Source organism: Arvicanthis niloticus, chromosome 12 (genome assembly GCF_011762505.2).
Source record: "Arvicanthis niloticus isolate mArvNil1 chromosome 12, mArvNil1.pat.X, whole genome shotgun sequence".
NCBI lineage: Eukaryota > Metazoa > Chordata > Mammalia > Rodentia > Muridae > Arvicanthis > Arvicanthis niloticus.
In genome coordinates, this window is record NC_047669.1 from 26,419,817 (window position 1) to 26,441,903 (window position 22,087).

The window sequence follows — 22,087 nt, forward strand, 5'->3', positions numbered from 1 at the left end:
TAGGATGTATCCCTGAGTCATTCATTGAGTTGGAAATGTTTGGTACACTGCTGAGAATTTTTTTTTTCTGAGTGTTTAGAAGAAGGTGAATTGGGTAGGTTTTTCCTGTTGAATTTTTCTCTCTAACTAACTTCAAATTAGAGGGATTAAAACAAGAAGAGAGATGATGTAAAAACAAGAAGGAGCTTTCTGAGCTACAGATAAGGTCAACCACGTCAGAACTGTTTTGACCTAGTGTTTCAAAATCATATACAGAGGATGGGGAATACTGTGCAATGGAGAATGAAGAATGACATTGGATAGGATGAGGCTACAGATGGTCACTGGAATCTCAAGGTGGAGGTTACTGTGACATTTAGAGGAGGCTTTCAAGCAATCCTTGGGCTAAGAAGGGAGAGGCCAGAGAGAAAGGAAACCACAGGATAAGAAGATGCACGAACAGTGAGTTCCGAGGTTTTTTCTACTGCAAAGAGGAAAGTCAAATGTAAGGGGCGACAAGGTCATGTCAAGGTCTCAAGAAGACAAGGGCTTTTTCACCTGTGTTTGCTGAGATGAAAGGGGACTTTGGCTGCATTGGACCGACCTCTCGCACACAAGCAAACCCAGGGCCGCGGCGCTGCCAGGCTGTGCACACTAGATGGCAGTAGCGGGGCCCTTTCGGCTGGGCTCCGGGTCCTATAAGGCGCTTGCTTGTTTAAGTACAGTCTCATTTAGTTGGAGCTGCAGGGGAGTAAGGGAGAGGAGGGTAGGAAAGAAGAGAGCGGGAGAGCTCGAGGAAAAAGAGGGCTCTCTGTGCTAACACCAGGCTTGGACTGCGAGCATCCTTCAAGACCCGGGCTCACGCTCTGGAGAAGAGAGCGAGGCTGTGCTGGGATTCGTCAGACTGCTCCGTCCGCGTCGCTGGAGCCAGGAGAGCCCTGAGGGAAGCCAAGGGAAGCGAGCAGCGCGTTTTACTAGAGAGAGCAGGAGTGAGGAGAGACGGCTGGAGCGCTTGGCGACATGAGGACCTACTGGCTGCACAGCGTCTGGGTGCTGGGGTTCTTCCTGTCCCTCTTCTCATTGCAAGGTAGGGGGAGCCTGTGGCGACCCCGCGCGCCCCCTCCTGCCACCTCTGGGTCCGGGATGCTCGGATGGGGTCACCAGCGCTCTGGGTCTACACAAAATCCGGCTTATTGACAAGTCCGGTGATGCGTTTCTACCCGCGGTGCTGTAGTCCAGGCTAGGTCCCGAGGCGAGCGGGAGCCTGCAGACTTGCTGCAATATCCATGCTGGTGGTGGCTGATTCAGAGCTGGCCTGTGCGGACTAGGGGGCAGAGAGGAGCGTGTGTAGGTCTGTGTGTTTGTGTGTGTGTGTGTGTGTGTGTGTGTGTGTGTGTGTGTGTGTTGCTGGTGATGGTGATGGTGATGGTGGTAGTGGTACTGGTGGGAGGCAGTGCCAGGGACACTGGGGTTGCTCCTCTGTAAACTCCAAGTGCTGCCTTGGTATTTGCTGTCCCCGTGTCCACGGTGCTGATACCTCTGCATTCCTGCTCTTCCAAGAGGAAACTGGCATTAACTTTAGAATGCTGCTGGGTAGCCGCTTGCCACCTGGCACTTGCATCTCTAGACAGAACAACCCCTACAAAATCATTCTGCCCCTAGATGTGGGAGGGGTGAGGGTGGAGGAGAGAAGGAAATGTCAGAGAGAGAGAGAGAGAGAGAGAGAGAGAGAGAGAGAGAGAGAGAGAGAGAGAGAGAGAGAGAGAGAGAGAAAGAGAATGAGAATATGCACTTGAGAATTCGTGGGTTAATAACTGCTGGCTCTGAATGGCCAGAGTGTTTCATGCTTGGGGGATTGAATAGCTAGTACTGGTTCTTTACTTTGAAAATGTCTTGGTTCTGTCTGTGCTGGGGGAGATTGTGAAGTGAATTCATGAAGGTTAAAAATGCAAACACATACATACTCTTTGCATTTCACTTAAGGCTGAGAATCCAGAACCTTCCTATATGTTCCACAGTACACAGATTCATTCCAAAATAAGAATACATTGTTTTTTGTTTTGAGCTCCCCCCTCCCCCGTCTCACCATTCCCACCGGTGAGAGGAGCCTAGTACAATTAGCTATTGAGAGCCTGCTATTTCACTCTACCATTGATAGTTCTACTATCCCTTCATGTTCTGGCATCCTGCTATCATTAGGACCTGTACCACTTACAATACTGAAAAGCAAGGCTTCTCATTTGCACACACACACACACACACACACACACACACACACACACACACACAAAACATACACACACACACAGAGAGAGAGAGAGAGAGAGAGAGAGAGAGAGAGAGAGAGAGAGAAAGAGAGAGAGAGAGATTCGTGAATCCTCACCATGCAATGGCCAGACTGGCAATCTTCCCTTAATTTTCTTCTGACAGCTGGTTGCTAATGTTACATTTGTGGGTTTCATTTTTCATTGCTAGGGGATATTTTGGGTAGCTATAGAGCCTTCTTGCCAAAGGAAATGAGAATAGACTCCTGGCTGTTTACTAGTTGAAGCATTGCAAGTAAATAAATACAATGTCAAAGTTCTGTTTTGAAATACACACAGAGTGACAGCTGGAACTCACCCATGGCACAATTAGAAGTTACAGCTCCTAAAAAACTTCATCTCAGAACTCACTGACTCCTTTCTTTCTTATCGAAATTGTTAGGTCTTGTCACATATAGTTCTGTGACTAAACATGCCTGCATGGAAAATAATATCCAAATCCATCTTTGGAATCTGATTGCCTTTTCTTTTCTCAATTTTTATTTTATTCCCTTTCTTTTCCCTCTCAGTGCTGTTAGTACTTTCTCTATGATTTCTGATGTCCTAACTCAGCCTTCTATTTATTTTTATATTGAGACATTAGCAAAAATATGATGGTATTGTGTCAGTGAGGGTCATCTTTCTTCTACTTAACTAGAAACTTAGCACACGAGATAAACCAGTAAGTCACTTGATATTTCTCTTAAGTTTGACTAAAGCTGTGGAATATTCATTACACAGCCAGAGAATTTCATGAGTGAAGGACAGAGCAAAATGCTGAGCTGATGTCAGGTGGCACTTATGAAGGATGGTGAGGTCAGATCGAACACTAGACCAGATCACTATATTCGAGAAGATCTTCCCACCAAAAAGGCACAGCCCTACCATCCTCTTCAGTAAGACCATTGCCGCCTACACAGAACATTTGTTAAGGCATGGTAACCCTATTTGTGCAAAGTAGTTTTTGTATTTGTGTTTGTTTCTGTTTTCCTGAGAATATCATTTCCAGAGGAGGAGTTTTCAAGGGTCACTAAACAGAGCACATTGACAAATGGGAAATGGACCCAGTTCTCAAGCACTAAAATCCTCTGATGGGTGGTAAATAACAGGTAGTGGTAGATATGAATAATGGGCTTTATAGGGCAAGAAGGCCATGCTGCCAGATGGGAATGAGAAAATGATGCTCACTACAAATGCTCATCATATATAGTCTTTCTTCTATGACCTTAGAAATTCTACGAAGGCTATTAAATGAGATGCTCTATGCCTTCACTCCAGTGTGAGTACATGGAGGTGTGACACACACACATGCACACTCACATGCATATGAACACACATGCACAATGTACACATGTACACACGTACATATACAAGCACACACACACATACATACATACACACATGTACATACATACACATACATGCATTCATACACATATACACATATACATATGCACATACACGCATACATATACATACATGCACATACACATATGCACACATGCACACATACACACATGCACACACATACACACATACATAATACATATGTACATACACATGCATGCACATACACACATGCACAACACACACGCATACACACACACACATACTTGCTGTCAGAATGTGTGGCTCTTTTAAATCAGCTCTATCTGCAGCAGGTCACTCTGTTTTTCATGATTACCTCCATGGATTCACAGGTGAATGCTGTTATTGGTGTCCATTTTTTTTTTATTAGATTCTATTTGTTCAGAATGTCGAACATGTCTTACCCTCTATGTTTCTGAAGTGTAGGGCTATTTACTGTATAATTTGGATTAGCCCCAGGAGACAGTCTACAAAGTTAGGTTATTACTCTGTAGCTCTAGGCAGATCTGACATATACTGGTAAGGTCTCAGGAATAACTATGATCCGGTTCACATTGCTGATGTTATGATCATTATCACTGTTTTGAAATGAGTTATTTATTATATGTTTGTAAAGTTATATTTACATATGCGTAAATTAAAAAAAATAGTTTCTCCTGTGATTTTCTAAATATTCCCCAGTGCTTTAATAAAGTTGATAATTATAATCCACACATCATCCTGATATTGGCAGGGACTATTTCTAACATGTAAACAAGTACAGGCTGATGATAAGATTACATAATGGTTAGGTGTGTTTGTCTTGATATTCTGATAACTACGTACATTATATTAATGACACCTAGTTTGCAAAGTGTCTAACATCTTCAAAGGAAATCCTAGAAATTTGTGATTGTACTGTTTTCTTCTCATTTGCCTGTAATCTTAAGAAAACTAGAAGAAGCAGTTCAACTGAGACTTTTTGGTTTTGTTTTGTTGTGAATGGAGATAAAACCCAAATAACCAACAAAGCCAAGCCTGTTCAGGACTGTGCATTTTGTGATTAATTTATTTTGGGGCTCCCTGTTTCTTTGGCTCAGATCTGGCTGAGTCTCCTTGTCATCTGAAAATTGTTCCTTCTTTCTCATGCTCCAGATTCAGAGCCAAAGAGCAGCCAGTGCTGTGTTCTGAGGTTGGCTCTGTTCTCGATTTGGCATCTGGAATGGCAGTAGCTGTGTGCCCTTTGAGGACTGTAGAGGAGATGAACTCCACTTGGATTACCCCACCCCCATCTTTGGTTCATCTGGGCATGAAGGTCGCCTTGGCTCCTGCCTGAAGCCAGATTTGGATTGTTAGTGGCCAGCAGAAGTGGCAAGCATGCTTTTACTGAATTGTAGACAGTACAGACAACCAACCCTCAGGGGAGTCTCACACCAGCTGCTCAGTGTGGGGCTGCAGACAGGCCCAGGATGTGCGCTCTTCTAACAGATACTAGTAGTATCTTCCCATGGCTATCTTCTTGTGATTGCTCATAACTGGATTAGTTACCCTACTTCCATCCAATATAATTTCAGCAAAGATGAATTGATGGAATCCTTTAGGATAGTTTCTTCAGACAAGAAGTTGCAGGATAACTTAATGGCATCAAGTATCTCAAATACTGAAGGATTTTAAGCAATTTAGATGATGATGTAGAGGTAACAACCATCTGTAGATGAAACCTTCTCCTAGACATAGATATTATTAATCACCAACAATAACCTGGAACCAATCCACTAAGTACTGACTACAGAGCTTCTAAGTCTTTAGTGCAAAACCCAATTCATTTTTTTTATTATATTTGCATATCAAGAAAATGTTTGTTACTACTAGATTAAAAATAATACATTCACATTCGGAAAAAAAAAAGTCACCATTTCCCCAGAGGGTTGTTTTTTTCTATCTAGTTTTTGGTAGCTGAAGACACCTTGTCACAAACATAGTGATGATCATTAATTACGTACAATTTGTAGCTCAAATCATCACCCTGAGTGTTGAAAATGTGGGTGTCATTTACAAGTATTTTATTAATATACGAAGATATAGCATAACATGGAATCAAGCAACTGTCCATAATACCTTAGGAATTCTTTAATTTGATAAATGTCAACACTAGAGGTCTGACATTCACTTCATATAGTTGTGGTCAGTTCTGGAAGCTACCCATACCATGAAGTATGTTGTCTCTTGAAAATATTTTTTATTTTTTGCCTACATAGCATATTTTCTTCACTATGCATTTATCCCACATGACATATTTCTATTAATAAATACACTTTTATGTTATAATTGATCCTCCAAAATGATCTCTTCATTGTTCATAAATTCTTGTCCTGCTTTTATCCTTCAGCATTTGTGAATGTCTGACTGTCCACATGAGCAGTGTTAGTTTAAACCTTAAGTAGAAAATATGGTCCCGTGGAAAGGCCATGGGATCACGTAAGAATACCTTTGCTTCCGAATTGCTGTCTGCTAAAACAGAGGTAAACGTCTCATGTGAGCCTTACTTGTCTGATTAGTTCGGGGTAATAGTGCTTGCTTCATGATTGGATGCATGGTTCACATATTGTAAAACATTATTTGCTTCTGTGGAGAAGATAATGAGTTAAATTAAAAGGATCCATCTTGCCTTTTGCAACAGTCTGAGCAGAATTTACCTGTGTTCACATCTACCTCTTTTTTCTCCTCCTCCATCCCTTTATTTTTCAGACTTTTTCTGCACTTGGGTGAGAGCCATATTGAACTCCTAGTGCTAATTTAATGCTGAGGAGAGATACAGTATTGATATGGGGTTACATAAGCTGCTCTGCTTTCTTGCTCTGCTAAAAAGAGCTGAAGCCAAAACACAAAAGAAAATGCATGTCCACTTTTATTTCCATGCTAACCACCTTTGTTTCCATTTTCCATACGCCTACAACCATCTCACTTAATATTTTAGCTTGCAGGATGGCAAAACTGCTGAAGGAAGGAAGAACTGTTAGGGGATCTTGATTTCAATTAACTTTGCTTCTGTGGCTATGTTCCTCTGTGTGAATCACTGTTGTTTAGTAAATGAAACGGAGACTCTCCAAGATGAATAAATCTTGCTGAGGTGGCAGTAGACCAGAACTCTGATGCTCAGATAACCTCCAACCCTGCCCTTCTCTGAAGTCCTTCCTTTCTCATCTTGGTATAAAACAAGGTCAGCCCCAAAAATGCATGAACAATTATATGCTATCACTGTTGACATGCATAAATTATGATAGTCTTTCACCACAGTAACAATAATACTAAGGAGATCTTTTTAAACTATCATATAACTGAAATAGCACATTCTAGTGCTATTTCAGGTATTTGATTGAGTACATTTAAATTACCAAGGTACCTTGGATTTTTATCGAATTAATGAAGAAGCACAAATAATCCACATACATGTGGTATTTAATGCAGATGCCTCTGTCTGTCTGTCTGTCTCTCCACCCCCTCTCCTTTAGAAAGTGATATGTCCTGCCATAGTGGACAGAAACCTATAAAGAACTTCTTGCAGCAAACAGCACACACCTAGAAAGAAATCCATATTAGCTGCTTTGGGGAAAATTTTGGGGTGTTTTGGTTGGGCTGTATCTGGTCTGGAAAATGCCTGTCCAGGCCAGCTTTATGTTCACCACCATCTGTCTGCATAAGAAGAGCAAAAAACTGCCTAATGCTGCTTTTACCTAATGTGGTAGAGTAAGATGTATCATAGTGACCTAACCTAAGCTTGTGCTAGCATATCAGATGCAGGCTGAAAGTTGATCTCACTAACGATGATGGTTTTGTCACTGAAATTTTAATTTCCTATCTTTCCCATTAGGCAGTGATGTGGTTTGTGCTCAGGAGGAAGGAGAGGGGGCATTCTGTGGGCTTAAAGTTATTTTTGTGTTTATGATGTGAGCTATATGAAAAATAGGTAGTTATGTCATTTGGTTTGGTTATAAACAGAGTACAGATTACAGAAAAGTGGATGGAAATGGAAAAAATAACAACTAATATCCTTCCTTTTCAATCTGGCTCTTTTCCTTCCTTCTATAAATATTTATAAATCCTCAAGTCAACACTCTCAAAAACCTCATAGCAAGAGAGACAGGCACTCAGAAGATAATAAATTAATTACCATTATAGTGGAATATAATGAGGGAGAGATTAAAGCACCATGAGTATATATTTCAGGTAGATATAACTTAGACTGTAGAGTTAATGAAGTATTTTTTAGTCCACTGATGCATAGAGTTTGAAAGATAAGTGAGATTTAGATATGTAGGTATGTAGTATAGACAGAGCTATAACAGCCAAAGGAAACCTACTGAAGCTTCAACATACTACTGAGACAACAATATTACAGAAATCTAAGTACTAGAAGGAGAGCAAAATCCAAAGAGGAAGGAAATGACAGAAGACAAAACTAGAGGGATGTGGAATGACTGATTCTGTGAAACACAGGGGAGCAGTAGTGACTTCATGTGGCGTCTTACAAGGTTGAAACACAAAGAAAGGCATAGAGAGTTAAAGCAGGAACGAACATGCCTCCTGAACTTTGAGTTTCTAGAAGAGGACTCAAGGTGCCATGTAGGGAAAGGACGAGCTTGCCTGGTGGAGCCTGCTCCAGGCTTTTATTAGATAAGGGAGATGGGGGTGAGGACTCAGAAGAAGTGTTCAGCTGCTGTTATAGACTGAATGAATTAGGGGAATGGAGGTAGAATCCTCTGGGTGTGGTTGAGAGATCTCAAACAGAGCAGTTTATGCAGACAGTCAAGCTTACAGCTGAAAATGGCTCTGTTTGGGTATTTTCCATCACCTAACTCTAACCTTAACCCAAGAGATTTCAAGGTCATGTGTCAGTACTGTATTTCCTTACAACAGCTGAGGACACAGATGGAAAGTAAGTCAAAGAGTCAATATTGAAGCCCCAGCTCCTATCTCCAGATCCAGGCCCTTTCTTTTGCACTCTCTTTTCTAATGTAACCAATAGTTTAAATGCAGACAGCTTACCAAATTAAATGGAAGAATCATCTCTGACTCTCCACCTATGTGGCCTTGGGCAAGACATTTTCTGATTCTGGAAATAATCTGTAAGGTGCCTTTGAGTTCCAAAACTTAGATGAGTCTATGATTTTACTCTGACTGGGGAGAAGTCGAGACTTAATTAGCAAAGCAATGGAATTAAATAGTATTCTGAAAGCAATGAACTTTTATTAGATTCAAGTATGTACAGAAAAAGCCAATTCCTTGCAAATCTTTTCAAGGAGAATATATCCTGCTGACCTTTTTGGGGAGGATGACCAGATTAAAAATGAACTGATTTTTGTTAGTTTGTAATTGTTGGTAGCATCATGTATTTACAGCCAAGTCACCAAAAACAGCATCAGCTCTTCCTTGCACACTGGTTACCTGATTTGTGTGATGATTTATACAAGTGGGCAATAAGTTCATTCAATATAAATTTGTGAATGATCAATATTCTTAGTCTTTTCATCAATAGTTCAAAAGTGATAAATTGGAACAGACTGATTTGGAAAATAATTTGAGAGAAAATGAATGATAAGACATGGAACTAAGCCTGAAGGACAGACAGAAGGCCAAAGAAAATGAAGAATAACGAAAGGAGAGATATGTGGCCATGGGAAGTGAAAGGAATGGAAAAAGAATATTCTTTCTTTCTTTCTCTCTCTCTCTCTCTCTCTCTCTCTCTCTCTCTTTCTTTCTTTCTTTCTTCTTCTTCTTCTTTTTTTTTTTGTTATAGTACAGACTGTGGACTACATGGAGTTAAGGACTTATGTTGGTAAGGAATGCCAAAGAAGCTTCCAGAAACAGAGTGAACCTTGGAAGCCAGACTGAACCATTTGTTCTTAATCCTTAAAGAATAAAAGGCCTTTGATTAGCACAGGAAGGAAGTGACATGAAGGAAATGCAGAGCCTGCAGGACAAATTTGGTGCCCAGAGACCATTTGCATAGAGAATACAGACACAAATTTAGCCTAGGCCTGCCTGCTTGCCTTCTCTTTCTCTCTCTTTCTCTCTCTGTCTCTCTCTCTCTCTCTCTCTCTCTCTCTCTCTCTCTCTCTCTCTCTCTCTCTGTCCTTTCTTCTTTCTTTAATTACAAATTACAAATGCTAAAGTAACATTTAAACATAAAATCTGCAAATATGTGAAGAAAGACTATTGTTTTATTGTTTTAAAGATTTTTATAATTTTCATAATTTTTATGTGATAATATTTTCCTGAAACACATACATGTCTCATGTGTTCAGAGGCCAGAAGAGGGCATTATATCCTTTAAAATGGGAGTTATGCATGGTTGTAAAACACCATGTAGGTGTAGGGAACTGAACTCAGGTCTTTTACAGGAGCAGCCAATGCTCCTAACTGCTGAGCCATTTCATCTCTCCAGCCCCAAGTGCATATAGATCCATAAGCTCATATAATTAAATTGATATGGTGTTATCAAGTCCCCTTTTGGATATAGAGACATATTTCGGTGTTATGTGGGATGATATTAACACACAGGTCCTGTGTGTCTGTTAGATTTGGATCTTAATGAGGTGCTGAAGAGTTAATGGGCATGTGAGTGCACGTGGATAGGATGTAACACTTAGTGTACGACAAGTAGGTACAGCGAGGGGAGCTTTCCTCAATGTCTGGATTCCCGATGTAGACCATCTGTTTAGTTCTGTTCTTGTATAATATATGGTGAGAAAATATTGTTAAATAAACCTTGGCAACATTGAAGAAACTTTGAAGTACTTCCCATTGCATTCAGAAGCAATGCTCATGTTTTTATATTCTTAGAATGAGTGAAGCTACAGTTTGCTCTGATGTGCTTTAAAAAATGGCTTATCTCTTCAGAAATCCCATTATAAATTAATATGCTCATTGTAGAAAAGTGGAAAAACACCAAAGAATATGAGAAAGCAATGGAAAATTAAATAATATTAAATACCAGAGAAACTTTATTAATTAGTAATTTGGTTATATAACATTCCCAGCTTTCTTTCAATCAAAGGCACATATAAGTTAACAAGCTGGGATTGTACTTCTCATATATCCTTTGATTTATTATTTTTCTTGAATAGTATATTATTAATTTTTTGTTATTAAATATTCAACGACTCTATCTCTGTTAACAGTTATATAGCAGCCTGTACCATAATTTATTCATCAATACTCTATTCTTGAAAAATGCATTTGGTCAATGCTTTTATTTTTAAAAGAGGAAGGCATTACATTTAATTTGGTCTTGTTTTGTGACCATAATAACATTTGCTGCCTTAGAAATGTGGCTAGAAAGATAATCCAGTTATGTTTCTTGGTTGGGTGATACACTCTTGTTACAGAGTCCACATTTTCCATAAAAGTACACATAGGCTCACAGCAACATGTTCTATGAAGCACATATATACAAACATATATACATATACACACATATATACATATATATACATATACATATATATGTATGAATGTGTGTGTGTGTGTTCCATTGGGAGCCCAGGAAATCTCTGAGGGAGCAAGAGCTAAGATTATTGAGCAATTGCAAGGGGAACACCTAGATCTGTGCTTAGAACTGCAGGGAGAACACGGCAATTATGAATTCTTTATATTATTTGTCATTCACAGCTAACTTATTTCATTAAATCCTTTTCTCAATTAAATTAGTCTACTTTTAATTTTTCCACTTTTATTTCTTTGTTCTGTTTGTCAGTGTGCATACCCATAATTGTCTTAGAAGCCTGTGGAAGCCAGGGGACAATTTGATGGAGTTGGTTATCTCCTTTCATTCTGTGGGTCCCAATGATCAACTCTTGAGTGTCAGGTTTAGTAGCAGGTGTCTTTACCTCTTGAACCATCTTCCCAAAGCCCCAGTATATTTCAGTAGGGGGTGTCTTCTTTCTTCCTGCTCAGTGCTCTCTCTTCTTCACTGAACCTTTTTGACTTAGCTCAAACACTATTTGTCTAATTTTTTTTCTGGTACTTGACTTTATAGTGAAACAGACTTTCACCTGGCTTTTGTACATGAGCAGTTGTGGGGAAAAAAATCTCATGGGCCAATTTCAAATTGTTTATAACTGTGGCAGTTTAAAAGTACATCAGCATTGATCTACGAACTCTAGGTCTCACCTCTGTGTTACTTTTAGAGTTTGTAGATGGATACCGTCCAGCAGAGTCATCCACATTCAGTTGTCAATTTGATTTCAGAGATTAGATGCTTGACATTCTTAGATTGGACTGTCCTTTTAAAATATGAAACAAGTAATGGTCTTCAGAAAGATTATGATAAAACTTTCTAGGTTCTTGTCTTTTCCCTTTGATACTGGCTGGGTGTGTATTCTCCTTCCCACAATCCTGTGTGTTACATGGTTCCCTACCCAGAACATTCCCTTTGCCTTGCCCCAGAAATGTCTACTGGGCTTTCTCAATCATCTTGCATGCCACCCTTTGCTTTCTTTTATTTTTCAGAGTTGTGTGTGAAGTATCACATTCAGTGATACTGTCTGCTTTCTTTTATAACCTATTTACATTTACATATATTTCTTTTTATATTTTCCTTCTGCCTTTAAATATTTCTTATTCTTTACCAGTTGGTAATAATGACATTTTGTGAGCTATGTCATTACTCTTTGCCTCCTGGTTCCACATCCATTCAAAGCTTTAAGGTCTTTATTAAAGGCACTTTAAGGCTTGCTGTGTGTCATTTATGCTTACAGTTTTTCTGTAATAGTATCACCAATGTGTCATTGTTTCCTCTTCTAAATTTAAGTAACAAACACTTGATGGATTCCTATGGCTTCATTCTACCACTAGGATGTGGGCTCCAGTTGTGTTACATGGCTCTTGAGCTCTGTTTATATCTACAAATTTGTTTTTAGAGTAGAGTCCTTCCCAACCCTACTTTCCAGTTCACCTGCCACCTTTCACAGACAGCAGTGAGAGCTGATCTTTTAAACTCATCTTTTTTAATGTTTTCAAACATAGATTTTACTTTTCCCTTAGTTTAATTAATCATAAAGTCTTTTGATTATTAATATATGCTTGACTTTGGTTTTAATAAAAATTAGTTTTATTATCATGTCTCCTAGTTGAGAACCTTGAATTATTTAGAATTAGAATATCTAACTACAAATATCCCCTAAAATTAATATGCCCATACTTCAGATACCCATGTTTATCATGTTTCTTATTTCAAAGACTGACTCTTCTGCTTCTTAGTTATTTTTCAAACACTCATTGACACATTTAGAATATATCTAATTTTCTTATTCTTGTTGCTCTGTTTTTTCTATGTTTAGTTAGCATTTTCAATCATTCAAAAAATTTGTACAGATCTGTAATTGAGCTTAAAATAATTATTTTTCTACATTGAGGCAGAGCGTATCTCAAGGTCTTTTTATTATATCCAAAGTCACATGGTCTGTGGCAGATCCTGAAAAGTCAGACTCCAGCATGGGCTGTGACACACGTTACTTGGGAAATTCGCTTATCATTGCAATTTAATTACAGAATGTACAGTGAAGGCACTGGAAAAGATAAAAGCCACACATTTGCAATACTTCGTTTATTGGTGCATTTTGGGTTGCCTAAGGCTCTGCTTACATTTCCTATAATGATTTTGTATGCTTAAATTTGAGAAATTTTACCTCTGACTCAATAGTCAGGTACTTTTAGAGACTACTAATTTGTGGGATTCAGGGAAGCATGTTAATAAACAGTAGATAGCATACAGTTTTGTGTGTAAAAATATCACTCAGTGACTTCTGCACTTGTTTGAATCTGACATCTTCCAGAGAAGGTAGGTGTCACTGTTCCTAGGAAGGAGGAGAGAATCTGACCTTGGAAGAAATTTCATCTTCCCTTTAGCATCTTGAGGAGGCAATTATAATGATAATTGATAGTATGCTCAATGTTTTCTTCTCAGGTTTAAGATATTTCTGATGATCTTAATAACAGATTGGGATATTTCTGATTTTTCTATTGTTTCTTCTGCAGAATCAAAAAAAAAAAAAAAAAACCTAATAAATTTTCACCTAAGCATAGTATTACAGATGATCATTTTGACTTTAAGGAGTGCCGTATTCTCATCGATCCAGAGATATATTATCAGAGACAGAGTTCACTGATGATGTATGAGAAGAATTAAAGTGAGTGTTACTGAATAATATCTTTCTATTAGTATGTGCTTCTCCACACATTGTTTGGGGTAGGGTGGACAGAGGTTTCAAATTCCCTCTTCTGTAGACTCATCAGGTGCTCCTTCTGATTTACGTTGAATATATGTGTTTCAGGAGCTAACTACCTTATTAAATAAACAAAGCACATTCTACTCCCATGTTTTGTGACTATACCAAGCACAGTCATGAGAGTTAAGAATCCTAAAAACAGCCATTTCAAAAAAAAAAAAAAAAAAAAAAAAAAAAAAAAAAAAAACATGTTCACTTTTAATTTATCACCTTCTAAACTACCACCAATTTCCAAGCAGGTAGAAAAGTCAAGTCAGGTGGCAGTTTGTTGACTGGATTGCAAAGAGATTTATTTAGTTTCAAAGGCATAGCTGTTTGCCCTAACTATACTTCCCTCCAGTTCTCATTCCTGTCTTTAGGGCTTTCAACTTTAATATTTCTTATATAACTAGAAAATTTTTCTTGTCCATCTTTTTTTTGTTAATCTTTAGTTAGTCATGCAGATGAGACCCCTCAAAAGTCTCATTGTGGAGTAACAATTAAGCTTTTCAGATAATTTTATAATAGAGGAATTTGTCTGAAAATTATTTCTTATACAACCTGGGAACTCAGAATGTGTCTTTTAGCAGATGAGAGGATCTAGTCATCTATATTTGATTTGTATTTCGAAGTTTACTCTTCACTTCCCATTTATCAAAGAGGTTAGGCATGGTCTCTCTATATTGGTCTTTGAGAACTAGCAAAGGATTCTAGTGAAATGCTAGTTTCTTCAGAATGTTGTCACTAGGAACAAAGAGATGGATAGTTGCTTTGTGATATCTGAACATCACGGAGAGTGAGATCAAGCAAAAGACTCCAGTCATTTGAAAATAATGCCAATACTACTAACAGTTCCATAGTGTTTTAAACTAATTACCTTATTCATTCCCTTTATGGTTACTAGCATACAGACAAAGGAACTGAAATAGAAAAAAATGTTTGTCAAACAGATAGCAATAGATTAAGCAGGCTTTAAATCTGGGCCCACATGCTTAACTATTACAGGATACTCTTTCATGATAAAGAAGATTATTTTCATAGATATAAGTTTATAAAGAAATAAGGATTGCTTATTTATTTTTGAGTAAATCCTTACCTGTATAATAATCATCACTAATGATGGTTCAAAGGGTCATTGGTTTTCCTATATTTTCATTCATGATTCTAAATGGTGTTTGTGCCTTTTAAAATCAACACATCTTTAGTAGTGATTCAGGCTTAAATAAAACCCATTAGATTTAGAACTATTTGTTGCTGAAGTGCTGGTAGAGGTAACAGTGGTGATGGTCATGACTGCTGTTGGTATGATGTGGCTGGGAAGCCCCAGAAGATGAGATTCACCAACCAAAACTCTGGAGAGATAGCTTTTTAATACAAAGGCGTTGCTTTTTTAATGCTAGCTGCTGTAGCAGAGAGAATATTTGACATTGTGTGTGACAGAGAACACAACACATATATATCTTTTGAGTTAATAGGCTCAGTGTTCCGGGCAACATTTAGCCTTGGCAGAGACAAGAAATGGTCTGGAATTTTCCATCCATGGTAAGAAGCCAGTTTCAGATGATGTGAAAAAAAAAAAGGTGTCCCCTTTAAAAATATTTACAAGAGTAAAGAAGGCAGTACAAATGTATACTTCTTGGACAATGTTTAGTTTGTAACTGATTCAATATACTCTGTGGACTATGTTAAAAATTTTCAGAAGTGACAAAATTAGTGAAGTCTCAAATTTTGTATATTAATAACTGCATGTTCTACAGGATATAATTGATCTGATATTGCTTACTACAAAGGGTAGGGAAAATTAAATGTTTTAGTTGAGAAACTTCAGAGCTTCCTATGTTATTTAAGAGGTCCCATAAATACATGTAATTTTATACAGTATCTATGTATTAGCATTTCCCTTCCGAATTTACAGTTTGTGATCCTTTTACCCTGAAGATGTTGCAAACAAGAAGTGTCTATTAATTCAACTAAAGAGACTGACTGATGTGTAACCTTTCCTTGCCTTTTCAAATAGAGATATGCTTAGTTGTTTACAGCACTGTCAATGTTTATTCAATTCTGCTGTTTAGATTCCACATCTCCCAAGCCTCTGCCTTAAAAGGCTTTCCTTTCCAAGATCCTTGTAAACAAGACTTGCTTGTCAGTCAGCCCCAGATACACACACACACACACACACACACACACACACACACACACACACACCTGAAAAAAGAAACAACTAAAACAATCTACTTCTCCACTACAGTATTTGAAGTCTGGCTTCAGTGGATCTTTGAAGGCTGATTTTATCCTCCTGGCTACACAAATCCCACTTCACCTCATCTTACATTATCTGCAGAAATCTTGCTGCCAGTCAGTTTCCACACATGCCCAGATTTCCCAAGCTATGGAGGCTGGGGAAGCATGTCTTTCAGGGTGGCTCTACTGTCTTGCAAAGAACCAACAAATTGGCACAGTCAGAATGTTGCTGTCATGTGAACTTGGTAACAGCCAGAAGGTAAAGTTTTGGCATTCACAGTACAAGTTTTTCACTTTTGACTGGTTGATGAAAGCATTTATTTCACGTGTGTGTGTGTGTGTGTGTGTGTGTGTGTGTGTATGTGTGTTCTACATGTGTGTATGTGCACATGAGTACTTTCAAGGATTGAGACCAGGAAAGGGTGCTGAACCCCTGAAAGATGAAGTACAGGCATTTGCAGGATGCTGGAAGTGTTGCATGGGTGCTGGGATCTGAGTTCTGGTGAGTGATCCTCATCGCTGTGCAACATGTGCTTTACTCCTCCTTATTTTGTGCTGTGCTTTGACTGACTCCTGTTTGAGACTTGACTGTCTGTTTCTTTTCGCACAGTGGTGATATTCGTTCTATCCTTGTGGTTAATTTTTAAAATGACAATTTATTCCCTATTCATTCTTGCAGATTGAGACAGTGTCTTACAAATTTGTTACTTTTTAAAACTCAACTTTTCATCTTTTCTTATGTTTAACCAGTCTTCCCATTCTGTAAAGCAGACATGACTTACATGTAAGATTAGCATTTCTGCATTCTATCAGAACACAGAAACCGTTTTTTGACAATTTTGATCGCAAAAGTACTCCATCATTTAATAGAAGTCATGTAGCTTCTACTGGGTCTTGTGAATCCCTTTTGTTTCTGTGTTAACCGGATTGCTAAGTTCAGGTAGAGTATGTATTCACTAGCAAACATTAATGAAATTCATCATAAAATGGTACCAACTCCTTTTTCATTCCATATTCCTTGCTTGGTATCTTGGTATCATCGTGGTGATACACTTGATGTGTTTTTCTCCACATTAGGAGTTTGAGTTATAGGTAACATTTGTGGTAGTAAACTACCTTCAAAGAAATACAGGAGTTGAAAGCATTGGGAGTGTCTGTCTTATAGGGCAGAGTATGTGTCTGAGAGAACACAGGAGTTTCAGACCCATAAACTAATTTAGATCCTCAGGGTCCTTCAGACCTCAAGATGATGATGTTGCCAATTATTTTAACCCATACATGACTTAAAACTATGCATGACACTTAATTCTAACAGCATGGGAGAAACAGGCCTGTACTGTGGTGAATCATGGAAGCACATTACATCATGTCTGATCATTTTCCACTGGGTAGAAATGGAATGGTACGTCCATATTTCAAATTTCTGAATATTTAGAAACTTGGTATAGGGTAAAACATATTTTGATAATAAATGGAAGTCTCTTTGACAGTACCCTCTGTTTTCCACATAAATCTGATGTTTTTAACAAGGAATATTATTTATATGGTTGTTTTCTATATGTAGAGACACATATACTGGTATATGTGTTTATACTGTAATGAAAGTCTGTAAAAATAAGTAACATTCTGTTACCCACCAAATAGATATATTTTGCAAGTGGATAAAAGCATTGAGTAGAATGCCTTCATTAGAGGCACACTCCAATAAAAAAGCAGCCACCAAGTCAATTGTTGATTTTACATGCATATTAATTTGGACCCCTGAGACTTCTGACACTTATTGGATTTAACTTACATATGGCATTATATAACTCTAAATTAATTTTAGACATCATGTATAAAATCTAACAAAAGATCTCAATTTTCCTAAAGTATAAAAATGTGTGCAGCACTTGAGAAACTCATAGAAATTTACTTTTATATTTTTATTGGATATTTTATTTACATTTCAGATGTAACACCCTTACCTCCCCCCACCCAGGAACCCCCATCCCAGCCCCCTCCTCCTACTTCTATGAGGATATGCCCCTACCCACCCTCCCATTCCCACCTCCCCACCCACGATTTTCCCCACTCTGGGGCGTCCAGCCTTCACTGGACCAAGGACTTCCTTAACCATCTATGCCCGACAAAGCCATCATCCCCTACATATACAGCTGGAGTCATGGGTACCCTCCTTATGTACTCCCAGGCTAGTGGTTTAGACCCTGGGAGCTCTGGTTGGTTGATATTGTTGTTCTCCTCATGAGGCCACAAAAAATTTTTTTATGCTCATTCACCAAAAATATATGACCAATTGACTAACTTTTTAAAAAAAATGATATGAACTTAGGCTAGGCAATTTTAATGACCTTGTCCAGTATTAAACTACTCTAATGACTGTAATTTCACAAAATGAGTCATCAAATATTTTCTGAATGAAAACTATATCTAAGATACTTGAATAAATGCTAGACAGAACACTGGACCAACTTTTAAGAGCCCATAAGTAATGTGTGAAGAAACATTATCAAATTATTATTAAGCAAGGCAGAACCTAAATTGGTATGTTATTAAAAACCCATGAATTCAAATAAAATTATAAATAAATTGAGGTTTATTATGTAAAATCTTGGAGTAGCAATTTTGTTTCTCTCCATAATTTACATATTTCCATTTTCAACTGCAAGTCATTAAAAACATAAATCACTATTATTTGGGAAGTATAGATCTATTGTTCTTTAGCTAAGAATCATAGTACATGGAATGGTTCTTAAGCAAATCTAAGAGTACATCCACTCCCTTTTTAAAAAATCTACTCTACACTAAGTTAAATGAGGGAAGCTTAACATATCTGTGGTTGTTTTAATTGCATGAATGAAGAATAAAGTTTGGGTGATGCACACATAGGATTTGCAGGGACTCACATTGTGTCACATTTTCTGCTTTTTATGATTGTTGACACATTTTCAGGAGAATTTATAACGGCAATTGAAAACTGAATGGCTATTGATCAAATTTTAGTTTCTAAAACTAATTGACATATAAAGCTTCATAAATCTTTTTAGAAGAGGATGAGTATAAATTAAAAACTAATTACATCAAAGGCTTATAAAACACACCAATTCCAGTTCCATGGTTATATACTTTTGTATACTATGGAGATGTTCCTTAGTCTCCTTACCCCAAATTCTTGCCATAGAATCAAATACTAAACATAAAAGATATTTTAATTTGCTAATGATTACTTTATATACAGTATCTCTTTTCAAAAAAAGAGTATAAGTATTTTAAATCAGTAATATTCAAAAAACAGAACAGAAGGAGGCCATTTTAAAGTAGCAGAACTGAATGCCAGTTTTCTGTAACCTCCATCCTTGATGCTAATAAGCCTTTACCTTCAAAGACACTAAACATCTGGAATCTAAGTAGTGACACCTAGTAGTTACAATGGTTTCCTTTTACCTTCTAAGCATTCTGAAAGATAAACCTCCAGGAATCCTACAAAATTGGATCCTTAATTGACCAAATGAATGGCTGTCTCTCTTTTACAGTATAAATTGAAAATTGAGTTTGTTCCCATGAGACAAGACATAACTTAGGGAAGATATCATGCTGTGACACCACTTGTCATGTTAGTGTGTCCTTGTAATCTCACCAAAAGCCATCCACCAACAGTAAGAAAAAGTGATTCTTCTAAAACCTATCTCTTTCTTCAAATGATTCATCTCGATTTCATTTTCACCATCACTTTAGAAACATCTCTGGAACCACATTTATTTTAAAGAGTTTTAAGTAACATTTGAAGATCACCTGATATAGAGAATACCCTTTTCAAGCAACATAGCAGCAGAGAAAGTAGCTAGAGAGGGTATTTTGAGATTTCATTTTCTGTGTGACTTCCTTGCAAATATTGAGAGAACCTATGTAGTATTTTAAAGCCAATCTGTAAAATGACAATTTTCAATGTAGTATGGTTATACCACTTATCTATACTTCTTTAAATACTAAACATACTAGAAATTCAAATTTATATGCAATGGCAGTGTGAGAATTTACATATTTCAAATAAAAACAATTTAAATTCATTTCAAAAAAACCCAATTCAATTACAATTAAGTAACTGGGTAATATTTTCACAAAAATCCATTAAATCACATTCTTTCATTAAAATAGTTTATACATTTTTAATACAAATGAAAAACAGAATGAAAGAGATAATAAAATAGCAGCAGAAACTAATTAACTGGAAACAAAAAGAGAGTTTATAAAATCTTTGGATAAAAATCAGTCCAATAAGCAAATGTCTTGCAATTTCAATAAAAATGAAAAAATAAAGCATGTAAAATTAACAAATGATAAAGTGGCCATAACTACTGATAATAAGACTTAGAACTATGTAAAAATTACCTCACAGGAGCCCATTTTTGCATATTAGAAATCCTAATAAGTTGTAGGAGATATTTTGGAAAATTATAATTATAAAAATTCATTCACAGATTAAGTGAATGAATATTGGGAAAATAAAAAATAAAGTGTCAAAGAATTACTTCATAAAAGTTTTTCTGTGTGCTTAAAATCAGTCTAGTTGAAATGCTAAGATAAATTTAATTCTTACATTAACTTTTTTAAAGAGAAATATCACAGGAAAAAGAAATTTTCATTTCCTTATTATGAAGCTGTATAACCATAATGTTTACTCATCATACAAAGATCAAAAATAAAACCCATAGTCTTCTATATATGCAAAATCTAGAGGTACTGAGCTAAGAGTATAAAGGCAGTTACACTGGATATAGAGTAAGAGAGAGAACTTTGGTGAGATGTTGTGCAAGTGAAAGAAAGGTTTAATTATATTCAAGAAATAAATTACAGAGTCTTAAGGAGAAGGGTAGATCTTCAAGAAAAACTGTTGGCTAGTGTATATAAACTTTGGCTTCAATCCAAAGCACTGGAAACAAGACAAACAAAGAGTTAAGTAGATACATTATAACAAGAGGACTATACTTAATAAAAACCGCTTATGTAAAATCATCACTAAAATAGTAAAGTATTATGAACACATAAACGATAAATATGTGAGTAATTATGTATGTGCATTACCTCTATGTGTCCACTGCACACTTTATAATTTTCAAACCATCATAGTGATAATAAGTATCATAGCAACACACGTATATAAATCTCCAAAATAAAATGAGAATAAATCAAATAATACATCAATATATGTTATTGATATATCAGATACATTGAATATCAGATATATGTTAATATAAAGAAGAATCTATTCTAGGAATGCATAATTTAACATAGAAAATTGTCTTATACTTATTATTGCTCAAAGAATAAAAGTCTGTTTCCATCTTACTTTATTTATTTTGTATACTTACATGTGTACATCTCTTTACATGTGTTCATGCCACAAGCATGTGTGAAAATAAAAGAACAACTACTGAGTGTTGGTTCTCTACTCCTATCATTTGAGATTAGGAATCAAATATGAGGCTTGGCTGTAGACACCTTTCCCTGCAGAGGCATCTTGCAGGCACAGAAGATTAATATATTTTAAAAGGTTACAATAAAAATTCACTTATTTTGATAATAAAATAAACAGTAAAAATGAGTAAAACATGTCAATATTGTGTATATTTAAATTCCATAAAAATATAGAAAACTAAGTCTAGGTGACATATACAATATGAATTAGATAGATGGACAATACTATGAATCTTGTTCTCACTTTAATAAAAGTAAATCTCAACAATGTTAAGAATTAACTGGTGTGAGTTAGTGCTTCTCTTGTGGATCCTGGCTCACCTATAGATTTCATTTGTTGCCAGTTTATTCACTGCAAAAAGAGGCAAATTCCTTAACTCTTCTGTCTCATTGTCTTGATGTGGTTACTATACAAAATTACATGTGTCCTCCTGCTATGCTTCTCTGTAGCCATCCACCCTTTGCTATGGCAGG

The 22,087-nt window shown here is 36.9% G+C and overlaps 1 protein-coding gene across 3 annotated transcripts in view; it reads left to right on the forward strand.

The window, feature by feature from the left end:
- The first annotated feature begins 670 nt into the window (after positions 1–670).
- Positions 671–22,087, forward strand: part of Lsamp (limbic system associated membrane protein) — a 2,034,784-nt gene continuing 2,013,367 nt past the window's right edge. For 2 of the 3 annotated variants that reach the window (XM_034514986.2, XM_076942923.1), the window contains exon 1: positions 852–1,066. In XM_034514986.2, the coding sequence (XP_034370877.1) occupies positions 1,000–1,066 (67 nt within the window). In that variant the 5' untranslated portion in view covers positions 852–999. Of the gene's footprint in view, positions 1,067–22,087 lie in introns of all 3 variants that reach the window. The other variant, XM_034514988.2, reaches the window with a different exon arrangement.